This window comes from Oculina patagonica, chromosome 13 (genome assembly GCF_052425735.1).
Source record: "Oculina patagonica isolate OP01 chromosome 13, crgOcupat, whole genome shotgun sequence".
NCBI lineage: Eukaryota > Metazoa > Cnidaria > Anthozoa > Scleractinia > Oculinidae > Oculina > Oculina patagonica.
This window is the reverse complement of record NC_135770.1, coordinates 6,721,258-6,748,222: the sequence shown is the minus strand read 5'-3', so window position 1 is coordinate 6,748,222 and position 26,965 is coordinate 6,721,258. Positions and strand designations below refer to the sequence as shown.

Genomic DNA, 26,965 nt, shown 5'->3' with positions numbered 1-26,965 from the left:
ATAGGAAAAAATAAATTAAAAAATAATAATAGAAAAAAAAAAACAGAGCAATTCCTGGAGCCGTAGGGTCGAATCTTCACGCGGGGAGGAATTTACACAGCCCCCAAGCCGTTCAGTGTAAACCCTATACTGGAAGATTCGAACCCGCGACTTTGAGGTGATGAAGCTACATCAGCCGCCGGCAGCGATGCCACTTCGCCACCTCCGAAATCCCTTGAGTTGCAAGCAAAAGTTTTGCCTCTGTATAGTTGGTTATAATTAATTAGCTTCGCCGGAAGTCGGCTGAAATCGAGTGCACACCAAGTTATAGAAAATGGGCTAAGATTATTTCGCGGCAGTGAAACTTATTTCAAGCCTGGCGAAACATTTTTGGACCAGGCGGTCTGATGTCGGTCATTATCCTGCGCATTTCGATGGCGTAGTTTATGACCTTTTTCCTAATTCGGTTAAGCAACAACAAACATCACATCATTTCCAACAAGCTGTTGTCTTTACTTATAGTTTTGTTCAGTTGAGTTTCACATATTAAGAACGAAAGTGCCAAGCGAAAAAAATGAGTGTTTACGTTTCGTCTACAAGAAGCCAAATGTACTGCGAAGTTTCATCCAAATTTGAATACAAGCTAGTACACAGACTAATGAATAAGTGCCAAACCATTTGTTAAACGTATTGTTATATGATGTGTATTTCACAGTTTGATCTATTGTTCATTTTCAGCACTTGAACACTTCCATTTTATAGCCGACATTGACTTGAGAACGACATTAAGCCAACGTCGAAAAGTACGTTGTCGGTTAAACATTTTCTTTTACTGTAATTATAACTTTATGGCGATAACTGGTGACATAGATTATACACACACTCTTCGAGGAGAAACAGTTTTAAAAATTCAAAAGCCGGTGAAAAACGCTTGAAGCGCTGGTACTGTGCTCAAAGCCCTCAAAAGTGTTTTCTTTTTCTCAACTGTTTTGAAATAATTTTAAGCGGAGCACAGTTGTTCAAAAGATGGATAACGCTTTCCACCGAATAAATCGCTATCCAGTGGATAAATGTTAACAAAACATACTGCGCCACTAACGGGATAGTGATTTATCGGAAAGCGCGAACAAATCTGTTTGGACAATTTTCTAATTTTCACTAATTTTTGCTGTGGGAGATAACATTGCAATTTGAGAAGTTTGCGGAAAATCTGTGAAATGCGTTTGTCTCAACAGGTTTCGTCCAAGATTGTAGTTGATTTTGAATTTAATTTTTAGCTCTTTTTTAACGTTGTAAAGCACAATTGACAATTTTTACCTGCAATATAAATAAATAAATAAATCATTATTTATTATTATTGTTTGTGTAGCGCGCGGATATTTTAAAGCAAGCGCGCGCTTTCTTTTCAAAGGAAACAACACGATTGTTGCGTCACTTGCAACAACGGACAAAGACTAGAAAGCTTTCCGAGAGCAACGTAGCTCTTTCTTGCAATAGAAAACCTTGATTCGGTAGTGAAACTAGAGAAAACTGGATTGGACTGCTACTGAAAGGATTTGTTAGAATAAGATGATGAAAGGTCTATTGCATTGGAAGATTACAAAGAGCGCTCCGAGAACTTGAGAAAAGAGTTGACAAGTATTTTGAAGACTTTGGTGATATTCGGAAAAAAATGTGCAAGCAAGCACATGCGGATGTAAAGAGGTTCCAGCTGAAAGCTAAAGTGGAGAAGAAGATAGTGAAGAGAGATGCTGAGATACAAGCTGCTATGTGGATGGATGTTGTGTTTCAAGGCGGCTAAATATGCTCTTGTAGGGAGAATATATATAAGCGTGTTTGATAATGGATGCTGATGCTATATTGATTTTAAAGTAATTTTACCGAAGAATCTACTCGAAAAGAAAAGTTAAAAAGTAAGTGTGCAATAATTGATCACCTAAGAGAGCTTAAAAGAGGCAGACTGCATGTGTCGATATCCCGCGTTACCCGCGGGAAGTGAACACTGAAGATCCCGAAATTTCAGAATATTCTCGACTCCTTTTTAAATCGAAAAGAGATGAATGAATCTTAGTAACAGTCGGTTTACAGTCGGTTTACTTTGTATGTTGAACACAACCGAAGCGAAAAGTAACGGTTTACAACGGTTTACAACGGTTTACAGAGGCAATAAAATATGATCATCAGAGTTTTTTTCAATAGATGTAAACCGTGTAAACCGTGTGTAAACCGTTTGTAAACCGTTAAAATAAGCTCAAATCCTCTTGTAAACCGTTCAAAATCACAGTATTTACAATTATTTAACGTTATAGCAAGTAACTTGGCAGCACGGATTCCATTTGGAACAAAAAACTTCGATTTAGTATAGGAAAACTGTCGTTTGCAATAGTTTTATATTAACCACCAGTCCGTCACGAGTCATTTGATTTGACACGCTTGGGACGAAATCGCGTGACGTTATTGTACACTTTAATCCACAAAAATCATTGTTTTTTCTTTACAATCTGAATTTGCGTCATCTCATTTTATCACGCTTGAGACGTAATCGCGCGAGAGAACTTTCGTTCCATTCCTTTCAAATGCTAAATTTGTTCAATTTCTTTTCGTTCTCTGCACTGAACGCTTCTCGGTTTTATTACGAAATTCGGGTTCAATTTAATATACTCATTCTATACTCTATTCTTTTGTAAATCAAAAACGCTATTGGAGAAAGTGGTACAAATTGGTCTAATTACAACAAGTTACATGCATGAAAATCTCATTTTTTTGTTCATCTGAAGTTTTAGAGGCAGATTCTTCACTTAAAACTCGTTCAAATCAATATAGCATCAGTATGCCTTTATAAACACACCTATTCTACCTGCAAAAGCATCTAGGGCAGCCTTGAAATGCTACATGTCTGCAACAGTCACTTTTAAGATATTCTTAGAATAATTCATTTTTACAGCCCCCCTCCCCCATTTCAATGTTGTAAAATGAAGGATTATTTGCGCAGTATGTTGGGGAGCTCAACATTGAAAAGGGGAGTGGGGAGAAAAGGAATGAGTTTGGATATCGTGGCAACACGTTCGACGAGGGCTGTATAAGGCACTGCAAATACGATATACCCAAGTAGGAGCTCCTGACTCAAGCAATGACCGATAAAACAATGTATTCTACGCCCCCCCCCCCTCCCCCCCCCCCAAAAAAAAAAATTCTAGAATATCTGAATAATAAACCTTTTCATGATTCACCAGCGTTTGAAAAGTGATGATGTCCGAAAAAGGAAAAGTTGAGAACAGTAATATAGGAAAAAATAAATTAAAAAATAATAATAGAAAAAAAAAACAGAGCAATTCCTGGAGCCGTAGGGTCGAATCTTCACGCGGGGAGGAATTTACACCGCCCCCAAGCCGTTCAGTGTAAACCCTATACTGGAAGATTCGAACCCGCGACTTTGAGGTGATGAAGCTACATCAGCCGCCGGCAGCGATGCCACTTCGCCACCTCCGAAATCCCTTGAGTTGCAAGCAAAAGTTTTGCCTCTGTATAGTTGGTTATAATTAATTAGCTTCCGCCGGAAGTCGGCTGAAATCGAGTGCACACCAAGTTATAGAAAATGGGCTAAGATTATTTCGCGGCAGTGAAACTTATTTCAAGCCTGGCGAAACATTTTTGGACCAGGCGGTCTGATGTCGGTCATTATCCTGCGCATTTCGATGGCGTAGTTTATGACCTTTTTCCTAATTCGGTTAAGCAACAACAAACATCACATCATTTCCAACAAGCTGTTGTCTTTACTTATAGTTTTGTTCAGTTGAGTTTCACATATTAAGAACGAAAGTGCCAAGCGAAAAAAATGAGTGTTTACGTTTCGTCTACAAGAAGCCAAATGTACTGCGAAGTTTCATCCAAATTTGAATACAAGCTAGTACACAGACTAATGAATAAGTGCCAAACCATTTGTTAAACGTATTGTTATATGATGTGTATTTCACAGTTTGATCTATTGTTCATTTTCAGCACTTGAACACTTCCATTTTATAGCCGACATTGACTTGAGAACGACATTAAGCCAACGTCGAAAAGTACGTTGTCGGTTAAACATTTTCTTTTACTGTAATTATAACTTTATGGCGATAACTGGTGACATAGATTATACACACACTCTTCGAGGAGAAACAGTTTTAAAAATTCAAAAGCCGGTGAAAAACGCTTGAAGCGCTGGTACTGTGCTCAAAGCCCTCAAAAGTGTTTTCTTTTTCTCAACTGTTTTGAAATAATTTTAAGCGGAGCACAGTTGTTCAAAAGATGGATAACGCTTTCCACCGAATAAATCGCTATCCAGTGGATAAATGTTAACAAAACATACTGCGCCACTAACGGGATAGTGATTTATCGGAAAGCGCGAACAAATCTGTTTGGACAATTTTCTAATTTTCACTAATTTTTGCTGTGGGAGATAACATTGCAATTTGAGAAGTTTGCGGAAAATCTGTGAAATGCGTTTGTCTCAACAGGTTTCGTCCAAGATTGTAGTTGATTTTGAATTTAATTTTTAGCTCTTTTTTAACGTTGTAAAGCACAATTGACAATTTTTACCTGCAATATAAATAAATAAATAAATCATTATTTATTATTATTGTTTGTGTAGCGCGCGGATATTTTAAAGCAAGCGCGCGCTTTCTTTTCAAAGGAAACAACACGATTGTTGCGTCACTTGCAACAACGGACAAAGACTAGAAAGCTTTCCGAGAGCAACGTAGCTCTTTCTTGCAATAGAAAACCTTGATTCGGTAGTGAAACTAGAGAAAACTGGATTGGACTGCTACTGAAAGGATTTGTTAGAATAAGATGATGAAAGGTCTATTGCATTGGAAGATTACAAAGAGCGCTCCGAGAACTTGAGAAAAGAGTTGACAAGTATTTTGAAGACTTTGGTGATATTCGGAAAAAAATGTGCAAGCAAGCACATGCGGATGTAAAGAGGTTCCAGCTGAAAGCTAAAGTGGAGAAGAAGATAGTGAAGAGAGATGCTGAGATACAAGCTGCTATGTGGATGGATGTTGTGTTTCAAGGCGGCTAAATATGCTCTTGTAGGGAGAATATATATAAGCGTGTTTGATAATGGATGCTGATGCTATATTGATTTTAAAGTAATTTTACCGAAGAATCTACTCGAAAAGAAAAGTTAAAAAGTAAGTGTGCAATAATTGATCACCTAAACTTTTAAAACTTAAAACTTAAAACTTAAAACTTAAAAACTTAAAACTCGTTCAAATCAATATAGCATCAGTATGCCTTTATAAACACACCTATTCTACCTGCAAAAGCATCTAGGGCAGCCTTGAAATGCTACATGTCTGCAACAGTCACTTTTAAGATATTCTTAGAATAATTCATTTTTACAGCCCCCCTCCCCCATTTCAATGTTGTAAAATGAAGGATTATTTGCGCAGCATGTTGGGGAGCTCAACATTGAAAAGGGGAGTGGGGAGAAAAGGAATGAGTTTGGATATCGTGGCAACACGTTCGACGAGGGCTGTATAAGGCACTGCAAATACGATATACCCAAGTAGGAGCTCCTGACTCAAGCAATGACCGATAAAACAATGTATTCTACGCTCCCCCCCCCCCCCCCCCCCCCCCAAAAAAAAAAAAAAAAAAAACGATAAAACGAACTTTTTTATAACAAAGTACCCGGTTTAGAGAGCGATATATTCTTCGGCCAAGTCAAAGTTACATACAGCAAAGATGAATTTGAACAGAACACAATCTCCCAGTCCTTTCGGCAATCTTACTGTACTATATCGAGGAGGCCATCTCTTCACCTATATCCCCACCCCACACCCCATAAACAAGGCACATTGACAGCAAAAATAAAACATCTCTAGCCTGAAGGTTTGAAACTGATCCAATGCAAGCTGGAACCGGAAAAAGGTCAATGAAGGGTTGAAGCTCAGCGCCAACAAAGACTATGTGTTTTTGTCTACCTTTGATCACACAGGCATAAGGTTTGCTCTCTGTCGAAGACTTTGTCAAAGCTTGATAATTATCGCAGCCTTTCCAGACGAAGTTATGGAGATATCAAAGACGCGCCCGGTCTCCAACACGATGGTGTTTTCATCGATATTTCTCTCCGTTATTTGCTTCGCGGGATTGATTCACTTCGAGATCGAACTTCACGTTCATCGACAAATGCTTCAAATCTTGAATCAACAAAGAGAAGAAAATCTCAGGCCACTAAACACAGCAAACGACGAAAATGAGTCTGTGATGAAAATGTTACACAGTGATTCAAACAAAGGTGAGTAATACAATTATCGAGAAAATAGTTATATATAGGCGTAGATTTATATTTATCTGAAGAAGCTACAGCTGAAAATAAGGAAGTTGAAACATGACTCCTGTGAATCGCCATCCCATGTTCTTATTTTGAGAAAACAATATATTCCAAGCATTCTAGCGCCCCTATATTCAAGTACTACAGTAATTCATGAATGCACAACAACTTGAAGTTTATAACTGAGTTAAAAATTGCGTTTTACACCTCAAAACATGCACTTCCCTTGTAAGACGGTATCAAAGAAAAAACGTTATAAGAAAGTAGTCCTTTTCAGCATTAATAAATATTTCATACGACTTCCTTTAATGATAATACCGAGTGACGGAAATTCGATGTCGCTATGGCTGAAGGCCTATCCCTAATTTAGTGAGGCAAAATTTAGCATTCAGTGACATTTATATGCGTGTGACTTAAAGTTATCCTACAGAAAAATGAGAAGTGAGATAGACATTTAACAAGTGATGTTTTTCTCTTTTCAACAACTGTGGGCATTGTCTTACAAAAAAAACTGAAACACTGAGCACAAACATTTCAGTGAAGAATAAAAACCTAAGCTAATTTCAAAAGTATGTTTACTGGCCAGAAGTCTATTTTATAGCTATTGTTGCTTTTAAGTATAAGCCATAGGGTTTAAGTTTTCCCGACAATTTCAGAACAAATCAAATCAGCGGTAATATTTTGAATAAGTTCCGACCCTTTTAGGTTGTAAGTCACTGTCCACCTCTTCAACAACAATAACAACAATAACATTTATAACGAGCAAATTCCATGAAATGTTCAAATGCGCATGACAACATTAAAAGCCTAATAACAATAATTTAATAACAACTACGAATAAATGAATGAGCTTAAAAAAAACGAACAGTGCTGGCCCTTCTTATGTCAAATGGTAGCACATTCCATAGTTTCGGTGCAGATTATCTCAAACAATCCTTCTGTGCATTGTCAAATTAAACCCTTTGGTACGGAACGGAAGCTCTGAAAAGTCCGTTTAGTAGACTGAGTGAAACATCAAATAATTAGATTCATTCTGTAATTTTCCTTCTAGCACAACACATTCGTAACAAACGCCACGTGTCGGAAACAACAAATAAGAAAACAAACGCCAGCGAAACCGTCGATCGTGACGACATCAAAAGAGAAGTTCAAATTGCTCTAAGTAGCCTGGTCTGTAATGCTCAGTGTACCAAAGGCATTAGGGGAAGACGAGGCAGGCCTGGTCCCAGAGGCTCTCCAGGTAAACATGGGCCGCCCGGGCCGCAAGGACCACAGGGACCAAAAGGAATTCAAGGCACCCAGGGAATTCAGGGAACTCCGGGACCTAAAGGCGACCAAGGCCCACAAGGACCCAAGGGCGATCCTGGTAGATCTATCTCAGCCCCTTCAATTGTGGCACCTCCGATATCCATGGTGGTAAACGAAACTGGTACAGCCTCGTTTCAGTGCGAGGCTGAAGGAAACCCGGAACCTAAAGTCACGTGGCTGAAGCAGAATTCCAGTCTTGTTGCGGACAAACGAGTTGTGCTGTCACGTGATGGTCTGATGATAACAGATGTCACGTCAAAAGATGAAGGAACGTACACTTGTGTAGCAAGGAATATTCTTGGAGTAATGACGTCATCGGCTATTTTATCTGTTCAGGGTGAGTATTTCATAACTAGAACTTTGTAGGAAGCTATCGTCCGTATGCGATATAAAATTGAAACAACTCATAAGAACAAGGTGTTTTGGTGTTTCTTGCTTGTTTTCACGCCTTAGAGTAAATACAAATAAGTGACCATAACGACTCAGTAGCAACAACAAAATGAAAGCGATCGCGGTAGACAGGACATTGTCCAAATTGCACGGACCAAGTCCCGTTATTTTCTCTTTCACAGGCAATGCAAACAATCTAATACCATTTGCACATGTTACACGTAAGAAAGTAGCGAATAACATATTTCCAGCGAAACTGTGTACATTAATTTGGACGCGGGCGAGACCAACAACGTGCTGTCATGAAAAGAAACAGTAAAACAGTCCCTTTGTGATTATTTAATTTGTCTCGTGTTCTCAAATGTCCGTTCAAATTCGTTTTTAATACCTGGCCTCTCAGAGTAAATAGAACCGATTAAGGTTAACTGTGGAAAATAAGTAAATGTAATAAAACAGGGTGATAACCAAGTGAAATAAATAATATAAACACTTTGACAGCACCTACAGTTCTAAAATATACAAATTTGAATTTAAGTTCAAGGTGTACTGAATCAAGTATAAAAATAAGCGAAAATAAGCCACGACGTTTCGAACTCATCTTGAGTTCATTATCAAGTAGATAAGAGTAAAATAACGGTCGACTTAAGTTTAAATGCAAATATTACTCTATATTAGAATATTTTAAAAGAAGTGTTTCGCGATCAATAGCGTTCACAGTGTTAGTGCGTACGGTATTTAATTAGGTAAATACTTTCGCACGTATTGAGTCCGCCTGCGTGTTTAGTGCTGGTTTTATCTCGCGAATTAAAAAGGTTTAAAATGTTTCAAGTGCTAAGATCGGCGACAAGCTGAAGTTACACGAGGAGAAGCCTGCTTTGGTGAACAATCAATGCGTTGTTTATTCATTTAAATGAGATCCGTGTGATGCTGATTATGTGGGTTACACCACACGACATTTACATCAGCGCATAGATGAACACAAAACCTCAGTAAATGGCAAGCACTTAAAAGAAATCCACGGTGTCGACAGTCCTGACATAAGAAACATGTTTTCCGTCTTAAAGAAAATACTTTTAAATCGCGAGAAAAAACCAGCACTAAACACGCAGGCGAACTCAATACGTGCGAAAGTATTTCCCGGGTGGGGGGGGGGGGGAGGGGGGTGTACTCCCTATAATGGCCTATACTGGGAGGCTCCGCCCGAAAGGGGTACTTTTTTCAGGCTTCAGGTATATAAAAGGGTAGGGATTTCACAAATTTAGGTATATGAAAGGGTAGGGAAATCTTCCATAATAATATTTTAAAAGGCCTTTACATTAATTATTTCGAACAGACACAACTTTTGGCTGTATCGTCTTAATTTATTAAGCTCTACATAAAAATGACAGGAAAACTTCCCGTTTTAGGTAAATGTGATGTCGCGTAGGTATAGGAAAGGGGTGCCTTTTTGCAATAACAGGTATATAAAAGGGGTACCTTTTCTTTTAAAATGGTATATAAAAGGGAAAGGGGTTGGATCTCCAGGCGGAGCCTCCCCGTACAAAACGTTTTTGAGTACCCCCCCCCCCCCCCGCCCCCGGGAAGTAGTTACCTTATTAAATACCGCACGCACTAACACGCGTACTGTGAACGCTATTGACCGCGAAACACTTCTTTTAAAATATTCTTATATACTCTATCACCTCTATTTGCATTTAAACTTAAGTCGACCGTTATTTTACTCTTATCTACTTGATAATGAACTCAAGATGAGTTCGAAACGTCGTAGCCTGCGAAAACAGCCGCCCCTCACGCTCCGATCCGCTTGTTGCGTAAATGTTCTCTCATTAGGTGTACAATCACCTAGAATATCAAAACACGATTGCTTTAGATATGATCTACACCCTTGCAAAACAGCTTTTTAGTAAATTAAAGCACGCCTAGAATCTAAACTGCATTCATAATTTCCTACTTGTTGAATGATGACATTTTTATCTAATCCAGTTGGGGCGATGATCACTCACAAACCCTCATCAGTCGTCGTTGAAGAAGGACAGAACGTGAGCCTGCTCTGCCAAGCAACTGGTCAGCCGACACCAATGGTCACGTGGCGTAAGTTGTATGGCAAAACACCAAAAGACAGAACCAGCTTCGAGCAAGGAAAACTGAGCATAGTGAATGTCACAAGAAGCGAAGGAGGAGATTACGTATGCCTGGCAAAGAATCTTCTTAATGAGGATTCAGTCTTGGTACAAATTACTGTTTTTGAGGCACTTAAGTTTAAATTACTTCCTCCCCGTAAAAGTTTAGGATTTACCTCTGGACATGTGTTACTGACTTGCTTAGCACAAGGAGCAAGAGAAATTGTTTGGCAGCGTGCAAGCCAAAGTCTTCCCAAGAATCATATCCTTTATTCAAACGGATCTCTGCTCCTTAGAAACGTTTTGCCAAACTATGCCGGGTCCTATACTTGCGTCGGGAGAAATTTCCACCGTTCCATAAAAGCGAATACGTTGCTAGAGGTTCGGAATCCAATCTCATGCAGTGAAATAAAATCAAACAATAAGGAGATATCTTCAGGTAATTATATGATTGACCCTGATGGCAAAGGTGGCGTGACTCCCTTCAGTGCGTACTGTGACATGAGTGACAAGGGCGGTGTCGGCGTGACGGTCATTAGTCACGACAGTGAGAGTAGAACTCATGTTGGTAACATTCCTGGATGTAGTTACGGAGGATGTTACAGTAAAGACGTCCGATACACTGGAGTCAGCACCGCTCAGCTAGCAGCACTCACTCGAGTCTCACAGAACTGTGAACAGTTTATCAAGTATGAGTGCAATAATGACGTGGGGTTCATAACGAGAAATTTGGCTTGGTGGGTGTCACGTGATGGAACACGGATGAACTACTGGGGTGGAGCTACTGGCCATGACAAGATGTGCGCATGCGGAGTAACAAACTCTTGTTTCAATGGGAAAAACTGTAATTGTTATGATGGGCGCGGTGATAGTGGTTGGAGAGAGGACAGCGGTCTGTTGACAGACAAGTCTGCTCTGCCTGTGACACAAATCAGACTGGGAGACTTGGATAGCTGGCCACGAGAAGAAGGATATCATACATTAGGAAAACTCAAGTGTCATGGTCAGGCGTAAAAATAAAAGCTTGACATCACTGGCAGTTGCTTTACAAAACTAGCAGACTTCAGCGAGTATGATAAATAGAACTTATATCATTGCATTTATCATTATGCATGCCTCAGTTTATTAGTAATTACTAAGCGAAAGTAATCAAAGATCTCTTCGAGATATCGACTTTTTTTGCATGAAGTTAGTATGAGTAGAAGGTTTATGCTGGGCATTGTTGTTCGAACATATCATGGAAGAATTCAAACGTCTTTCAGTTCAAGCATTTTTTTTATTTTCGCGGAGGAAATGTTGTATTTGTCAGTCGCGACGGCTGAGTGCTTTGCGACTCATATACTTTGGCTTGGTTAAAAAGGCGGAGGGAAGGCTCAGGGAAGGCTCATTTTTCCGTTGAGCGAGAAAAATAACGCCTGATCGCAGGTTAGGTTACGCACGACAGAGTTACCTTTTGTCTCGTCACGCAATCTTAACCCCACACTGAGAAGTAAATTTTCGTTTGAATATTACCAAAAGCCGCTTCTCCTCGCGTTATTCTTTACCTTACGGCTACACATGCCATTTCTAACGACTACATTTCCAGTAAAACCGTTGCTGTTTATTTTTCTAATGGCGATGCATTAACTTCTGAACAGAAGAAACGTTAAGCGTTTAGGGACGGACTATTAGAAATAACCGGAGGGGGGGGGGGGCGGGGGTAAAATAATTTCAGTGCAGGAATTTTTTTTGAAGGCCTACTTGTCTGCAGGAATTTTGGGGGGGGCACAAGGTTTGCACGAATTTTTTTTCGCCCAAAGTTACAGGTCTTTTTTAGTAACGCATCTATGATTTACGCAACAATTTTTCTCTGAATTAAGCGACATTTAGGGACCATTCATTTTTTATGGGGAAGGGGGGCGGGGGTTGAAGGGATTTGATAGATAGTGCCTGTTAAATATAATTTCTCCCTCCTTATTAGAAATTTTTACCCTGGTCCCTCAACAAAAAAGATGTTAAAGGATGACAGCTAAAACTTGTCAAGCTAAACTTTAGAATATCAGACAAAATTGCAGTTTAAAGTGATAATAATAATAATACTGTTTGTGCTTTTGATTAACTGTGTACTGGTGGGACGCGATTGTTAGGGTTGGTCAGATGTGTTTGCAATCAAATAGTTGATAGGATTGAGCTGATGCTGTTCTCTCGGTACAAGACAAATTAGTGGGGTCCGGGGGCATGCTCCTCCCGGAAAATTTAAATTTTCAGAACCTCAGAAACGCTATTTTAGCCATTCTGATGGACGTTTATAGATGCCATCATACAGCACTTACAGATTATTCTGTTGCACGATTTTTTTTTTCAGGCGCAGCCGCTTGCAGGATTTTTTTTTCGACAAGTTTCCCTTGCAGGAATTTTTTTTTGGTAAAGTCACCCCCCTTCGGTTATTTCTAATGGTCCGTCCCTTTAATACTGCTTCCACTGGAAGTAATTTCACAACAGGCTACAAAAACACATGTAAATATCACTTAACACATTTTAAAATGATGTTGCAATTAGCGGAGCGCACTAATGACGTCACAGAATTTGACCCCTGGTGTGAGTCAGACAAAATTCGGATAAACAAACCGCTCTCTGTAAGAACAATGTATGGTTGGCGGGCACTTTGGAGGCATTTTTAACGATTGTTTCACAAAACCCAGGCACAAAACCATGGCCGGATTGGCTCGGAATTCGAGAGAAAGCCTTACCTGTGCAACGTAGAAAGCTTAAACCGTGGTTTGAAACAAAAGGTTTGTCAAACAGATCGATTATTCAATAAATGTGTAAAATGTTTTACTCTCAGTTATTGAATGGATTATAAAGGCCCGATTTGCTGCCGGGATTTGCTGAAAGAAAACATTTATTTTTATGAGAAATGCAAAACGTTTACACTGTTCTTAGTGGCACATTTTGCAACACAACAGAGCTAACCTCAGATTTATGCCATCACAAAATTACACAAACAAACGCTCGTCCGATCGGTCTCCTTGCCTGACCCGAATATTTAAAGAGGTCAATTTCGTTACACAATTGTCGCGTATTTAATATAGACTGATCGAGCTCGGCAGCTGTAGCTGCAGTCTGTAATAGTAATGGGGATAAATTTAAATTATTAAAATCAAACCCTGCCGTCAATTCCATTAGAAAGGCGTTTGAATAGCATAATATTTTCGCCCTCTATCTATCATGTGTCGAAATGGGATCGGATTGCCAGCGATCAGTGCCGTCAAATTCGGGAAGAATTCTGAATTTCTTGCAACCGACGATCTTTCCGGGGCCTAAATGAAGCGAACTTTTAAGTGCTATCCTTCGCAATTATATAATTCGATAGTAATTCGCTATCCGCCGCTCGGCAGCCTGAATAATTTTGCAGTGGGAATCAAGGTGTCATTGCCCAATCGTCGACTAATAAATTCAATTTTGGGCCATTTTTTTCGATACCTTCAATCTGTTTTTCACTTACTAAAGCAAAAATGTTTGGAATCTATCATTTTTCGAGCCTTTCGAGAATCTCGGCCTCAAATTGTGCCTTTCTCGCCCTTTTTTTTGTCAAGAATGCGTCCCCTCCATACAAAGCCTTTGCCGAAACTAAAATTGTTGTCCGACAATCTATTTTTAGTAATACGTGCGCTTCGCTAGATGATGTTGCAATTGTAAGTTGTGCAACTCAGCAGAAAAAATCAATTGTCACGAAATGAGTTCCCTTTGGTTAACTATTAGCAACGTTTTAGTGTGTGAAAGACTTGTACGAGTACAAATTTGCGTCGTTAATCGTTTTAGGTTAAATCCCGGGGGGGGGGGGGGTACTCCAATATGAGAGTGACGGGGATGCTCGTCGTCTCCCTTAGGGGTATAAATTTCGGACTTTGGGTCTCGCTTAGGGTGTTCTGGGGAAAATGCACGAAAATGACAATATTTTTAGCCGTCAGGGTCTCAATTAGGGTTGCACACGAAGAAATATACAAATATAAGTTCTTTTTCTCAGAATTTTGGTATCTTTTAGGGGTCTAAAATAGCTTGAGCAACGTCCAGATTGGTCTCTTTTAGAGGCTCTTTTCAAAATTTCCGACGAGCATCCTCGTCCCTTTAATATGGGAGTCCCCCCCGGGGGTTAAATTAATATCAGCGCCTACTGAAAGACTTGTACCATGACAAATTGCGTTCTTAATCGTTTTAAACTTCGCTGGCTTCGAGCGCTGAACCCTTACATTCTTAATTGGTTATGTGACGTAAGTTTTGGGCTACTCACGTTTTTGATTGTTATATAACGTTTGTAAATTTGACAAGTCACGTTTTTTCTACAAGAACGGAAGTGCTGAAGCACAACTATAGAGTGACACTTTACAAGTCACGCGCTTTGATCACGCACAGCGTAAAGTATTCCCTTGAGAAATTAAAACAGTCCCTTGAGAGTTAACAAGAATGCGATCCCTTCCGGTTCAGATTTTACCCAGTAAACGCTATTCTCCTACTTTTTGCTTGTAAACAAGCAAAAAAATTCGAAAAAAGGAGTGCATGTGATCTCAGTAGTAACACTGAAACGTGACAAACAGTATGTAATGAATAGCGCTTTTTGCTTTAGCTTTAACAGCATTTAGACAAAGAATTACCATTTATGATATCTTTTGAGAAAAAAATATTCCTTAAGATTAAATGTACATGATACTAAGACCGACCCAGTTTGTTGACCCAAAACTGTAGTTTCCTATGTGTCAATTGCAATAAACCTTGCTTTCATTGCAGGCCCGCAATTGCTGTAACGTAGTCAGGCACATATACAACACCCTGCTTAAATTCCTTTTCATGTTATTTGACAAAATAGGAAAATCGTTAAAAGTGTCCGAGACTACCGTAATTTTAATCCGCTTCTATTTAGAAATTCCGGCTTCCTTCAAAAAACTTCTCAAGGTCGCAATAAAGAACTTGAATAACTCCAAGGCTAAAAAGCTGAATTTTAATTTCCAGTACAGGGAACCTGGAGCAAAAGAGGTGAGAAAATGAAATTTCAGATCTCCTGCTTTTTCAGGCTTCAGGTATATGAAAGGGTAAGGATTTCACAAGTTTAGGTATATGAAAGGATAGGGAATTCTGTCATTTAAGTTTTAAAAAGAGCTTTTAATTAAAATATTTCGAACAGCTAAAATTCATGGCAGTATTGTTTTAATTTATTTAGCGCTACATGAAAGTGTCAAGAAAACGTCGTGTTCTAAGTCTTCAACATGTCTTTCAGGTGTATCCGGGTACCTTTTTCAGTTAAAGGTATACAAAAGAGGTACAATTTCTGTCGAAAATGGTATATTAAAGGGTAAGGGGTTACAGCTCGGGGCGGAGCCTCCCCGTATAAAACGTTTTTGAGTAGCCCCCGGGGACTCGGTGGACCCTGCCTCCTTGTGTTATTTCTAATGCAAACATATTGCGCAAAAACCCCAGATTTTCCCAGTTCGAATTCCTTTCACTTTGGGAACCCCGCTTCACCCTTTCATCTCCCGCTTCTCATAAGCTTCCCACCAGCTTTACCAGTTCCCGCTCCTTTTTCGTTAAATCCTAGAATACTACAAAAGAGTGTATAAAATAAATAAAATAACAATAAAACAAAAATAAATAAATGGGAATTTGCAGTAGCACTTCCACAGGGCGGGTCTTCGTCCACTAATCCCGATCGAAATGGAATTTAGTAGTGTATGTGTTTGGTAGGGGAATAACTTTCCCCAAAAAGAAAAGAATGTAACTTGCGCAAAAATCACGCGCGCGCAAAAATAACGCACCCTTTTTCGCAGGCAGGACGCTGGTTTTGCTTGTGAAAATGGACGCTTAAGGTTCCTGCAACAATAATCCGCAAATTGCACGTCAACCTGAAGACGACTTATTTTTCAGTCCAGACATGTTTTGAAGGTGCATTTTTCCTGTCGTAAAAAATCACATCCACTCTCAAACAAAGGTAAACAATTAAACCCGATGGAACGAATCCCTTTACAATGAAAATCCCAGACGGTACACACGAACTGTACATTATTCAGCCTGGCCAAAATGAACGTTATACTAACAGTGAAATGTATTGGGACGACACTTCGGCATAACGAGTCCGTAATAAAAAGGAAAACAATTTTCCAAATACTTGGAAATTCGTCAGATCGTTATTTACTGTATTAATGAGGAGTTGATCTCATCACCCATACCCCAACTCCACACCTCAGGACGCATGGCACATTCGTAGCAAAAATGAAACAGCCCTAGCTTAAATGTTTGAAACTGATCCAATACAAACTGAAACCGGAAAAATAGTCAAAAAAGAGTAAGAGCTCACAGCCAATAAACATTGTGTTCTTGTCTGCCTTTGAGCACACGGGAACAATTTACGCCCTTTATCGAAACATTTTGTCAAAGCTTGATACTCTCACAGCCTAGCAAAACAATATTATGGCTGAGATATCAAAGACTCGCCCGGTCTCCAACACGGTGATGTTTTCATCGATATTTCTCTCCGTTATTTGCTTCGCGGGATTGATTCACGTCGAGATCGAACTTCACGTTCATCGACATATGCTTCAGGTCTTGAATCAACATAGAGAAGAAAAGCTCGAGCTACGAAACACAGCAAACGACGAAAATGAGTATGTGATGAAAATGCTACACAGTGATTCAAACAGTGATACAAACAAAGGTGAGAAGTACAATTATCGACAAAATAGTTATAGGCGAGCGAGAAATTTTATTTACCTGAAGAAGCTACAGCTGAAACTAAGGAAGTTGAAACATGACTGCTGCGAATTGCCATCCAATGTTCTTATTTTGGGGAAACAATTCCCAGCAATTTAGCGCCTCTATATTCTAGTAATAAGTTTTGCACTACAAATTGTAAGTTTATAACTGTGTAAAAAATTGCGTTTTACATCTAAAATATGCGCCTTTTCTTGTAAGACGGTATCAAAAAAAAAAAGTTTGTAAGAAAATAATCCTTTCAGCAATAATAAATATTACATTAATGACTTCCTTTAATGAGGTAATGACTTCCTTTACCGAGTAACGAAAATTCGATGTCGCTACGGCTGAAGGCCTATTTATTAAGGTCGCGCAGGACCCTTGCAATCATTAGTATGTATTTATTTAAAGAGTATGCACGAACTGCCGGACGACTGAAGCCGACAACAAACGAAATATTCATGAGAATGTTTGTTTTTAAACTCTTTTGTACAAGTAATTACTAGTAATTGTTCTCAGCTTTGTGCATGTGCGCTGGAACATAGGGAATTATCATAATTAGATTCGCAGCTTTGAATATATCACACGTTGTTGAAAACATTGACTCGGAAGGTCTTCGGAAGCCTCAAAACCTGCAATTTTGTGTCCAAGTTTTCTCCGCCGATATAGGATTTAAGAGTTGATTCGCGAGGAACATAAACTTGGTGAACTCTATTGTGCTATGACTATGGCGAATTTTTAAATTTCCTTCTCAAAATGAAGATAGCACGTTTCAAAGTTTAGAATTTACATTTTTGCTCTCTTAGAAGCCATTAACTTGTAGCAGTTTTTGAAATCGAAAATTTCGTTCTAGCCATAGCACAAAAGAGATTATGATTTACCACTAAGCTATATAATCATTAAATTCGGTGCGTTGTTCTAGCTGAAAACTTGGACACAAAATCGCATTATCTACAGTTAAACTTTTAAAGGCTTGTAACATCACAGACAACGGTCATCTCTCAGTAAAAAGACAATCATGATGTAATTCTATCATCCCCTAATATCCATGATAAATTGTAGAGGAATCGATGTTCAAAATGTAGCGAATTAAAGCTTAACAAGATAGCACTCCGTCAAGAAATTTGGCTAATGAATTTATTAATGAGCAAGGGTCCTGCGCGACCTTAAGGATAACATTCGGTGACATTTTTGCGTGACGCTTAATTAGCTTAATTGTTTTTTTTTTTTTCAACAACTATGGGCTTTATTTTTAGTACTGAAACTCTGAGCACAAACATTTCAGTGAAGAATGAAAACCAAAGCCTAGTTTATAAGTATGTTTACCCTCAGAAACCTATTGTTACCTCTTGTACTACTTGCAATGCTTTTCAGTACAAGCCATACGGTTTTTTTTCCCCCGACAATTTCAGAACAAATCAAATCAGCGGTATTAATTTGAATAAGTTTCGATCTCGATTTATCATGAAGGTCTTGTTAACCTTTTCAGATTGTAAGTCACTGTCTTTTAACAACAATAACATTTATAATGTGCATATTCCATAAAATGTTCAAATGCGCATGTAAAGATTAAATCAAAGAGGTCTATGACCTACTCGCGTATGCGTTAGATTCCTTTGAACAGTATAGTTTCGATGGAAAATATTCATTATAGTGATTAATAATATTAATCAACTTTATTTAAAGAGGGTGAACATATAACAGGTTGCTTAGGTATAAGAATTACTTTTTTCATCATTTTACTTGCTCAGTAAACCGATGGCTCAGTGGTACTGCCCTGCGTTCTGAAGCGTGTGACCCGGGATCGACTCTCATACCCTGTGGCTAAAATTCTTTTTTCTTCTTATATTTTTTCACGGATATTATATACATATCTGTCTTGTATAGAGTTTCGTTACTCTTTTACTGATTATCCTTTATTAAATCGTGCCGTGATTTAACCTTCCCAGTCTTTTAATAACATATACATAAAGTCACTGGTCATCGTTTCCGAATGTTCGCGATTAATATATACGAAAAGGCAATATTTCATCGTTTGGGAAACGATTGTTTCTCATTTACAGGGTGAAGTATTTTCTACACTTATTTCTTTGAAATGATACCTTTGTAAAGCTGTATTTTTATCCACAGCCGAGGGAAACGAAATTTAGAAAGCGCCTGTGAGCATACCTAATTTGCATAATGTTAACAACGATGGAAGGAAGGACGGATGGACGGATGGACGGACGGCTCACTTTCCCACTATACTCGTTCTTTATGCATTCACGAGTAAAAAGGAAAAAGGATAAAGAGCTAAAATTACAATTAAAAGTAAATAAACTTACAATAATTTAAAAAGAACCAGGATAAAAATGCTTGATTTGAAAGGTGGGTTTTTAGCTTGGCTTTAAAAATACTAACGGTGCTGGCGCTTCTTATGTCAAATGGTAGCACATTCCATAGTTTCGTTGCAGCACAGGTATAAGAATTTGACAGTGCACAGAAGGATAAACTCATGTAATTCCTCTTTGCATTGTCAAATTAAACCTTTTGGTACGTAACCGAAGCTTTGAAAAGTCCGTTTAGTAGACTGAGTGAAACATCAACTAAGTAGATTCATTCTGTGATGTTTCTTGCAGGACTACACATTCGTAACAAACGCCACGTGCCAGAAACAGCAAACAAGAAAACAAACGCCAACGAAACCATCGATCGTGAAGAAATCAGAAAACTGCAACTTGCATTGAGTAGCCTGGCCTGTAATGTCAATTGCCTCAAAAGCTTCAGGGGAAGACGAGGCAGACCTGGTCCCAGAGGCTCTCCAGGTAAACATGGACCGCCCGGGCTGCAAGGACCACAGGGACCTAAAGGAAACCAAGGTACTCAGGGAATTCAGGGAACTCCAGGACCTAAAGGCGACCAAGGCCCACAAGGACCCAAAGGTGATCCTGGTAAATCTATCTCAGCCCCTTCAATTGTGGCACCTCCATTGTCCATGGTGGCTAACGAAACTGGTACAGCCTCGTTTCAGTGTGAGGCTAAAGGAAACCCGAAACCCAAAGTCACGTGGTTGAAGCAGAATTCCAGTCTTGTCGCGGACAAACGAGTTGTGTCATCACGTGGTGGTCTGATGATTACAGATGTGACGTCACAAGATGAAGGAGAGTACACTTGTGTAGCAAGGAATATTCTTGGAGAAATGACGTCATCGGCTTCGTTATCTGTTCAAGGTGGGTTAGAGCGGATTTTTACTTGAGTGTCGAAAGTTAATTGCGTTTGCTTTGGTTTTGCATTGCTACGCTTACTGATTGGCTTAAAAATCTCGCGCCACTTTCTCAGCCAATCAGAACTAAAACCAAAACCAATCGTGACTCGCTCGCGCACGTTTTCCCACGCTTCGTGCCGGCTACATGTATTTGCTTCGACTTTTGATTGGTTCACTGGATTGTCTGTGTCCTTTGTGGTTGGCCAGAGTAATTACTTTGGTTTTGGTTTTACGACACTCAATTGAAAACTGCTCTATAAACATATTTATCAACTGTATTAAGATTTGTTTTCAATAATTTACATTTTTCGCTTCACGCTCGACGGACTCTGTGAAAAAATAGGGACTGCTCGTAGTCTATAAGTTACATGATTGTACAGCTATTAGCTATAAAAGAGAGCTGTTGTTTGGGTAAAAAAAAACAGTAAATTTATCATCCATTAAAATTTAGTATTTCAGGCCAACATGTAGATTTGAAGAGAGTCCCCAATCTGTCAAGTTCACTCAATTGCTTCTTCCTTTTAGTTCAATGATTATCGTTTTATCAGTGTTGTTTGTTCTTTTTCTAATTTAGTTGCCGCCTTGATCACTCGAAAGCCCTCATCTGTCATCGTTGAAGAAGGACAGAACGTGAGCCTGATCTGCCAAGCTACTGGACAGCCGACACCAACAGTAACGTGGCGAAAAGCGTTCGGTCAAATGCCAAAATGGAAGACTTCAGTTGTTGATGGAAATTTGACCATACACAATATAGCAAAAGCAGATAGTGGAGCTTTCGCATGCACAGTTAAGAATCTCCTTGGAGAAGACTCTGCTGCCGCCCAAATAATGGTTCTTGGCAAACTTAAATTTACGTTAACTTCTCCGGTGAAAGTTGTTGCATCCCTTTACAATTGTGTAACATTACCTTGCACAGCTGAAGGCTCAGTTGTTATCCATTGGAAAAGAGCTGGCCAAAGTCTCCCTCAGAATCATGTTCTTTATCCAAACGGAACTTTGCTTCTTCAAAGCGTTTCCACAAGTGATGCCGGGACCTATTCATGCGTGGCAAAAAATTCTCAGCGTTCAATCGAGGCAACTTCTGTTCTTGAAGTGTTCAATACACCCATGTCCTGCAGCAGTATAAAATCGGGCCGCAGTGGAAGCTCTTCCGGTACTTACATGATTGACCCTGATGGTAAAGGAGGCGTGACTCCTTTCAGTGTGTACTGTGACATGAGTGACAAGGGCGGTGTCGGCGTGACTGTCGTCAGTCACGACAGTGAGAGTAGAACCTATGCTGGTAACATTCCTGGATGTAGTGGTCGAGGTTGTTACAGTAAAGATGTGCGATACCCTGGAGTCAGCACCCCTCAGCTAGAAGCACTCACTCGAGTCTCACAAAACTGTGAACAGTTTATCAAGTTTGAGTGCAATAATGACATCTTGTTTATTGAGAAAGGCTATGCTTGGTGGGTGTCACGTGATGGAACAAAAATGAACTACTGGGGCGGAGCTACAGGCCATGACAACATGTGCGCATGCGGAGTAACAAACTCTTGTGCTGGGGGGACAAAGTGTAACTGTGATAACTATGGCAAGGCCGGTTGGTTTGAAGACAGCGGTCTATTGACAGACAAGTCTGCTCTGCCTGTGACACAAATCAGACTGGGAGACTTGAATGGCTCAGACGAAGAAGGATATCATACATTAGGAAAACTCAAGTGTTATGGTCAGGCGTAAAAAAAAAGCTTGAGATCCCCACAGTTGCTTTACAAAACTAAGAGACCTCAGCGAGTTTGATAAATAGAACTTATATCATTGCATTTATCATCATCTATGCCTCAATTTATTAATTAATTTAGCGAACGTAAAGAGGAACACGTGATCATTTTCTTATAACTTTAAAAGTGGTATGGATTGAATAACACTTTATGCTTTAGCTTTAACAGTATTTAAACAAAGGAAAGACAATTAAATTTACCAGTTATGATAGTTTTTGAGAAAAATATTCCTTTAGATTTAATGGTATATGAATCTAAGACCGACACAGTTTATTGTCCCAACACTGTAATTTCCTATGTGTCAATAAACTCTTATTTCAGTACAATTGCTGTAACAATATCAAGCACATATAAATACCCTGCTTATTCTTTTTCGTGTTATTTGATAAAAGAGAAAAAATGTCTCCTAAAACCAAGGCAATATAACTCTTTATTTTTTTCTTTGTTCGTGAGCGGGCGGTATTCTACAAATCCTGCGATCTGATTGGTTCCGGGAGCGGGCGGTATTCTCCAATCCGGCCCTCGACAGCGGGCGGTATCCGTTGCGAGATGAATCGTCGAGTGTACTTTCCGCGCGAAATCATTTTGCAGCGTTGTACGAACGAACACATGAAAGATTTGCTCAGCAAAATCGAAATAGCCGCTCACCAACTGTTGTAAATGCGAAAAGACAGAATAGAAGTAGAATTAAAGGCCTCGAAGTTCTTCTTAAGGCGAGTGTTGATTTTGTTTATCGACAACTTAAGTTCTAGTTGATAGTTTGTTGAGTTTGTGGTTGTTTGTGCATTTTGCAATCATTTGCACGCCATTTTAATACGATAAGCTGCGCCGGTTTTAAACTTCAATTTTGAGTAAAAACTGTCTTTTTATCGGCCACTTCTTTGCCAAAACAAAACACTAGTTGCCATCATTCAAGAAAATGAGATTCGTTAATTAAAAACAGCCAAAATAATTCTGACACTATTGTGCCGTACGTCCAAGCTTGGCATTTCATTTAGTTTCACTTTCGCACTGTTTATCACAAAATAATTATGCTGGGATTTAACGCAGAGCTTATTAATTCGTGAAATACGAGTTTGTATAGCTATACCGAAACTGTCTTTCCGTCAGATAGTTTTTTTTTCGGGAAATTCTCAAACTTAGCATCCTGCGAACAGAGTTCTTTATCAAAACATTCATCGGGAAGCCGGAATCGGCGTTTAGTTTTGTCAATGATAATGCTTTGGCTCGATTTTACATTTATGATATATTTACTACTTCAATTTCTTTGATTGAATCCCTTCAGTGTTAATTTAATATGCTGAACCTTTCTGTAAATACGGTTCATTTAATTTATTTCGAACTAAATAACAAACAGCATTTTACACTCTTGCTAACCCGTCGATCGACTTAACATTGAAATTATTAAAATAGCGCGCGTATACGAACAAAGATTTTGTGACACAATCTTTCTAGGTTTCTTTTAAAAACAAATAAAGTGGGAAAAAAATAAAAACGTTATTCACCAGCCTAGGTCGGTCCGTATTGGGAAAAACTGTGCCCTCGGGCACAGTTTTTCCCAATACGGACCTCCCGGCTGGTGAATAACCTATATTTCCGGATTCAAAAATTCTTCCTCCTAAAGGTTTTTTTCTCAAGGTCCCAATAAAGAACTTTAATAACTCCGAGACTGAACAGCTGAATTTTTACATTATTTAATAAGTGCGGGAAACCATGAGTAAAAGATATAAGAAAAGGGAATTTCAGATCCCCTGCTGCCACTTTTCCCTCCCTCCCCCGGCCCAAAGAGGTCCCGCATTTTTGTGTTCTTTCTAATGCAAACATATTACCCAAAAACTTCAATATTGCAAAAATAAATTTCTAGATTTTCCATTTCTGTTCACCTTGGGAACCTCCTCTTTTCATCTTCTCGTCTCCTGCTTTGCATAAGCTACCCACTCGCTTTACTATAGCCACCAGGTTACCGCTCTTGTCTCGTTGAACGCTTTCCGTATTTAAACGAATAAGCGCCGCCCCCGAATAAGCGCCGCCCTTAAATAAGCGCCGCATTTGGGACAAAAAAGTAAATAAGCGCCGCCCCCGAATAAGCGCCGCAGATCCAATGCGGCGCTTATTCGAGGAATAGCGTATAACTGAAAATAGCACTACAAAGCAACTCGAAAACAGCTTTGGAAATTCCTTTTCGTCAAAAGCGATGGTCCGCAGTTCAAGTTTTTATTACAATACGTATTTCTGTTAACGTTGCCCAAGGCCGTGAACTTTGTTGCGTCAGCAAGCAAAACAGCTCTCTTCTGTAAGAGGCGAATACTAATAATCAAAAGTCCCTTCTTTTAGTTACTGCAGAAGTTTCGTATAGATTAGATTGTTTGTGGTGTCCAATTTAAGCGCCGCCCTCGCATAAGCGCCGGACTTGAGGCGCGAAAAATTTAATAAACGCCGTGGCGCTTATTCGAGTAAATACGGTATACCTACAGAAGTGTGTGTGAGCTCGGTAGGCGAATCACTCCCCAGAAGCGAAGATATGGAACCTGCCGAAATTCGGGCGCCAAGCATTGCCCCACCCTTATTGGCAGGCTTTACGTTGATCTCTGAAACAATAATCGGAAAATAGCACGTCGACCAAGACGACAGATTATTTTTTCAGTCCAGACATGTAAAACTTCATACATATTTCAAACAAAGGAAAAATAAGTCCAGTTCTGGCCCTCTCCCTCTGTCACGCAAGTTATGTTTTAAAAATGTTGTGAAATAAAAGAAACTACAGGAATGTGAATTCTAGAAATGAGTTATGCGGCACATTCACAGCAAAAATGAAACAGCTCTAGCCTAAAGAATTGAAACTGATCCAATGCAAACTGAAACCGGAAAAAGGTCAAAGAAGGGATAGAGCTCACAGAAATGACGTCAAGGGCTAAGTTGTCTGTTCAAGGTGAGTAACAACTATTACATTTATCAACTGTATTGAGGTTCAAATGTGTAAGCAAGGACCAGCTTAACAAAACAGAAGCACCGGATCCTAATGAAGGAAAAACGAAGGGCTGACTAAACAGTAAATAGGAAATATTCGCTTTCGAAATATATTCCTTTACTGTTTGTATAAGCCTTTTCCTGTATCTGGGTTGCATTTGCATTATAATACATGACTGTGCAGCTATTCGCTGTTAAAGAAAGCTATTGTCTGGGTAAAAAAAAATCTCCAGTTATCACCCATTAGAATTATTTATGCAAAAGGTTTTGTGTGTTTGATTTTACACAAGTGCAAACAGGATTTTTTATGATTTGAAGGCTCAATATGAGACCACCCCTGTAACTTTGAAAGTAAAAGTCAGAAAACCAAACCCAAATCGCTTTTGGAATATCTCATCAAGGCCAACTTCTGCAGTAAGTTTCAGGAAAATCGGTTGACCCCGACTTCCAAGGTCTGGAACACTTTCTCTCATAATGGCACTTAATTAAAATCCAGCTAATTGTAACAGAGAAAACTGTAACTTTCAAATTATACACCATTCAGTATATTTCTTTTTGCACTGAAATTTGCATTCTGAGAAGAACTTGAAAGAACAATCGCAGCTTTGCAATCCAGCATTTTGTTAATGTCGTCTACAACACCATTCGTTTTATAAGACGTTTAATGTGTTTTTAAATGTCGCTCAATGTACCTGCCAGTTTAATATTTTTTCTTAAAAAAATCGTCTAGAAAACGTCCGCTTTTCATTCCCGACGAGTTGATGAAGAATTGAAATTACAGGTTTCTCCCAGATCTGTTGTTAAAGAAAGAATTAAACTAGTAATAATCAGAGATTAGGGGAGTGCGTTCGACCCAAGATAGGTACTCAATATAAGGCTAGCAAACGTAATCCGAGTTACACGACTGTTTATATCGTTATACGAATTTAAAACGACCGCGTGTGCAACATAAAGCGCGCATCCAACATCACTTGAAACTATCGGAGAAACAATCTCAATCCAACAGTGCACGAGGCAGCTCATCAATTTTTTACTTCTTTTAAAAGGAGGACTGCCGAAACGTTTATTTTTCAGTACAACTTACAGGGCAAACTCGAAAACGCAAACCGAAGAAGATCGTTAGAACGAATCAACCTCGTTCCCAGGGTCTCTCGCAAAGAAACTGCGACGTCATTAATTAGCCAACCTGCCACATACCAAGATACATAGAACGACACATAAAACGACTTTCACTGGACAGCCACGGGATCACAAACCACCACAAGATTAGAATTTGTTCTCCTACCGTCGAACACAAAAATTGTTTACAGCCTGGCGTATCGGCTTCATGAATTGTTTTTGCGCGCGCTGTCTTTGTTGTCGTTGCTGTGACGCAATTAATTGCTTTCTAATTAACAATTAGACTACGAGCTCGAGTTTTCTATGAGCGAATAGTCAACGAGGCGCAGCCGAGTTGACTATCGCTCATAAAAATCGAGGGCGAGTAGTCTAATTGTTCTATTAATCACATGAGATCAAGGCCAACTTGCCACATACCAACATACATACATAATACGACGCATAGAACCACTTTCGCTTGCGCGTTCACAGGACAACCACGGGACCACAGGCCACCGCAAGATTAGGATGCGTTCTCCTATCGTCGAACGCAATAATTAATTAACTAGATACTTAACTAATTAATACACTGTTCTGGGTGCCTCCATTTGTCTTTATGGAACCTGTTTAATTGGGTAAATATGAAGAACATCTGTCTATGACTCACAGAATCGACGAGTAAGAACTTCCAGTAGGGAAACGCTAATTAAGGGAAAGCGATCGGCAGAACTGTCACCTATCTCGACATGAACTTCCGTAGTTTAAGCCATAACCGAACTGGTGCAAGACATGTAAATATAATATGTAAACAAACTCACAAACATTAAAAAGCTCTCTAAATAACTTTGAATTAGAAACAGTTTCCTTCGTATTTGTTGTTTTTCTAAGCATCCAATCTTATTTCTATCACTACGTTAGAATAAAAATTGAATTTTTTTCTATTCTGAAAGAAAGTATGCTGAAATGCGCCACCACTGTTTCTTATGTGTTTTCGTGTTGTTAGCAACACTTCCCGTTCTGTTCGTATTTGACTTTACCTGTGACAAACACACCTACT

The 26,965-nt window shown here is 39.2% G+C and overlaps 2 protein-coding genes and 1 pseudogene across 3 annotated transcripts in view; all 3 read left to right on the top strand.

Moving 5' to 3' along the window:
* The window catches only part of LOC144634936 (uncharacterized), a 153,404-nt pseudogene that overhangs the window by 9,728 nt on the left and 116,711 nt on the right, over positions 1-26,965 (top strand). The gene's annotated exons all lie outside the window — the stretch shown is intronic.
* Positions 5,751-13,311, top strand: LOC144635101 (peroxidasin homolog). The gene is made up of 3 exons (XM_078494180.1): positions 5,751-6,262; positions 7,350-7,943; positions 9,980-13,311. Exons 1-3 carry the CDS (start codon positions 6,034-6,036, stop codon positions 11,128-11,130), a joined length of 1,974 nt encoding a protein of 657 aa, XP_078350306.1. The 5' UTR covers positions 5,751-6,033; the 3' UTR covers positions 11,131-13,311.
* Positions 16,539-22,109, top strand: LOC144634929 (uncharacterized). The gene is made up of 3 exons (XM_078493983.1): positions 16,539-16,798; positions 19,455-20,045; positions 20,655-22,109. Exons 1-3 carry the CDS (start codon positions 16,555-16,557, stop codon positions 21,800-21,802), a joined length of 1,983 nt encoding a protein of 660 aa, XP_078350109.1. The 5' UTR covers positions 16,539-16,554; the 3' UTR covers positions 21,803-22,109.

What these genes read in the sequence shown, in the direction of transcription:
- LOC144634929 (XM_078493983.1), top strand. Translation starts at nt 16,555, where the DNA reads ATGGCTGAGATATCAAAGACTCGCCCGGTCTCCAACACGGTGATGTTT. An exon ending in AAACAGTGATACAAACAAAG is followed by an intron (nt 16,799 to 19,454) that starts GTGAGAAGTACA and finishes TGTTTCTTGCAG; the next exon opens with GACTACACATTCGTAACAAA. An exon ending in GGCTTCGTTATCTGTTCAAG is followed by an intron (nt 20,046 to 20,654) that starts GTGGGTTAGAGC and finishes TTTCTAATTTAG; the next exon opens with TTGCCGCCTTGATCACTCGA.
- LOC144635101 (XM_078494180.1), top strand. Translation starts at nt 6,034, where the DNA reads ATGGAGATATCAAAGACGCGCCCGGTCTCCAACACGATGGTGTTTTCA. An exon ending in ACACAGTGATTCAAACAAAG is followed by an intron (nt 6,263 to 7,349) that starts GTGAGTAATACA and finishes TTTTCCTTCTAG; the next exon opens with CACAACACATTCGTAACAAA. An exon ending in GGCTATTTTATCTGTTCAGG is followed by an intron (nt 7,944 to 9,979) that starts GTGAGTATTTCA and finishes TATCTAATCCAG; the next exon opens with TTGGGGCGATGATCACTCAC.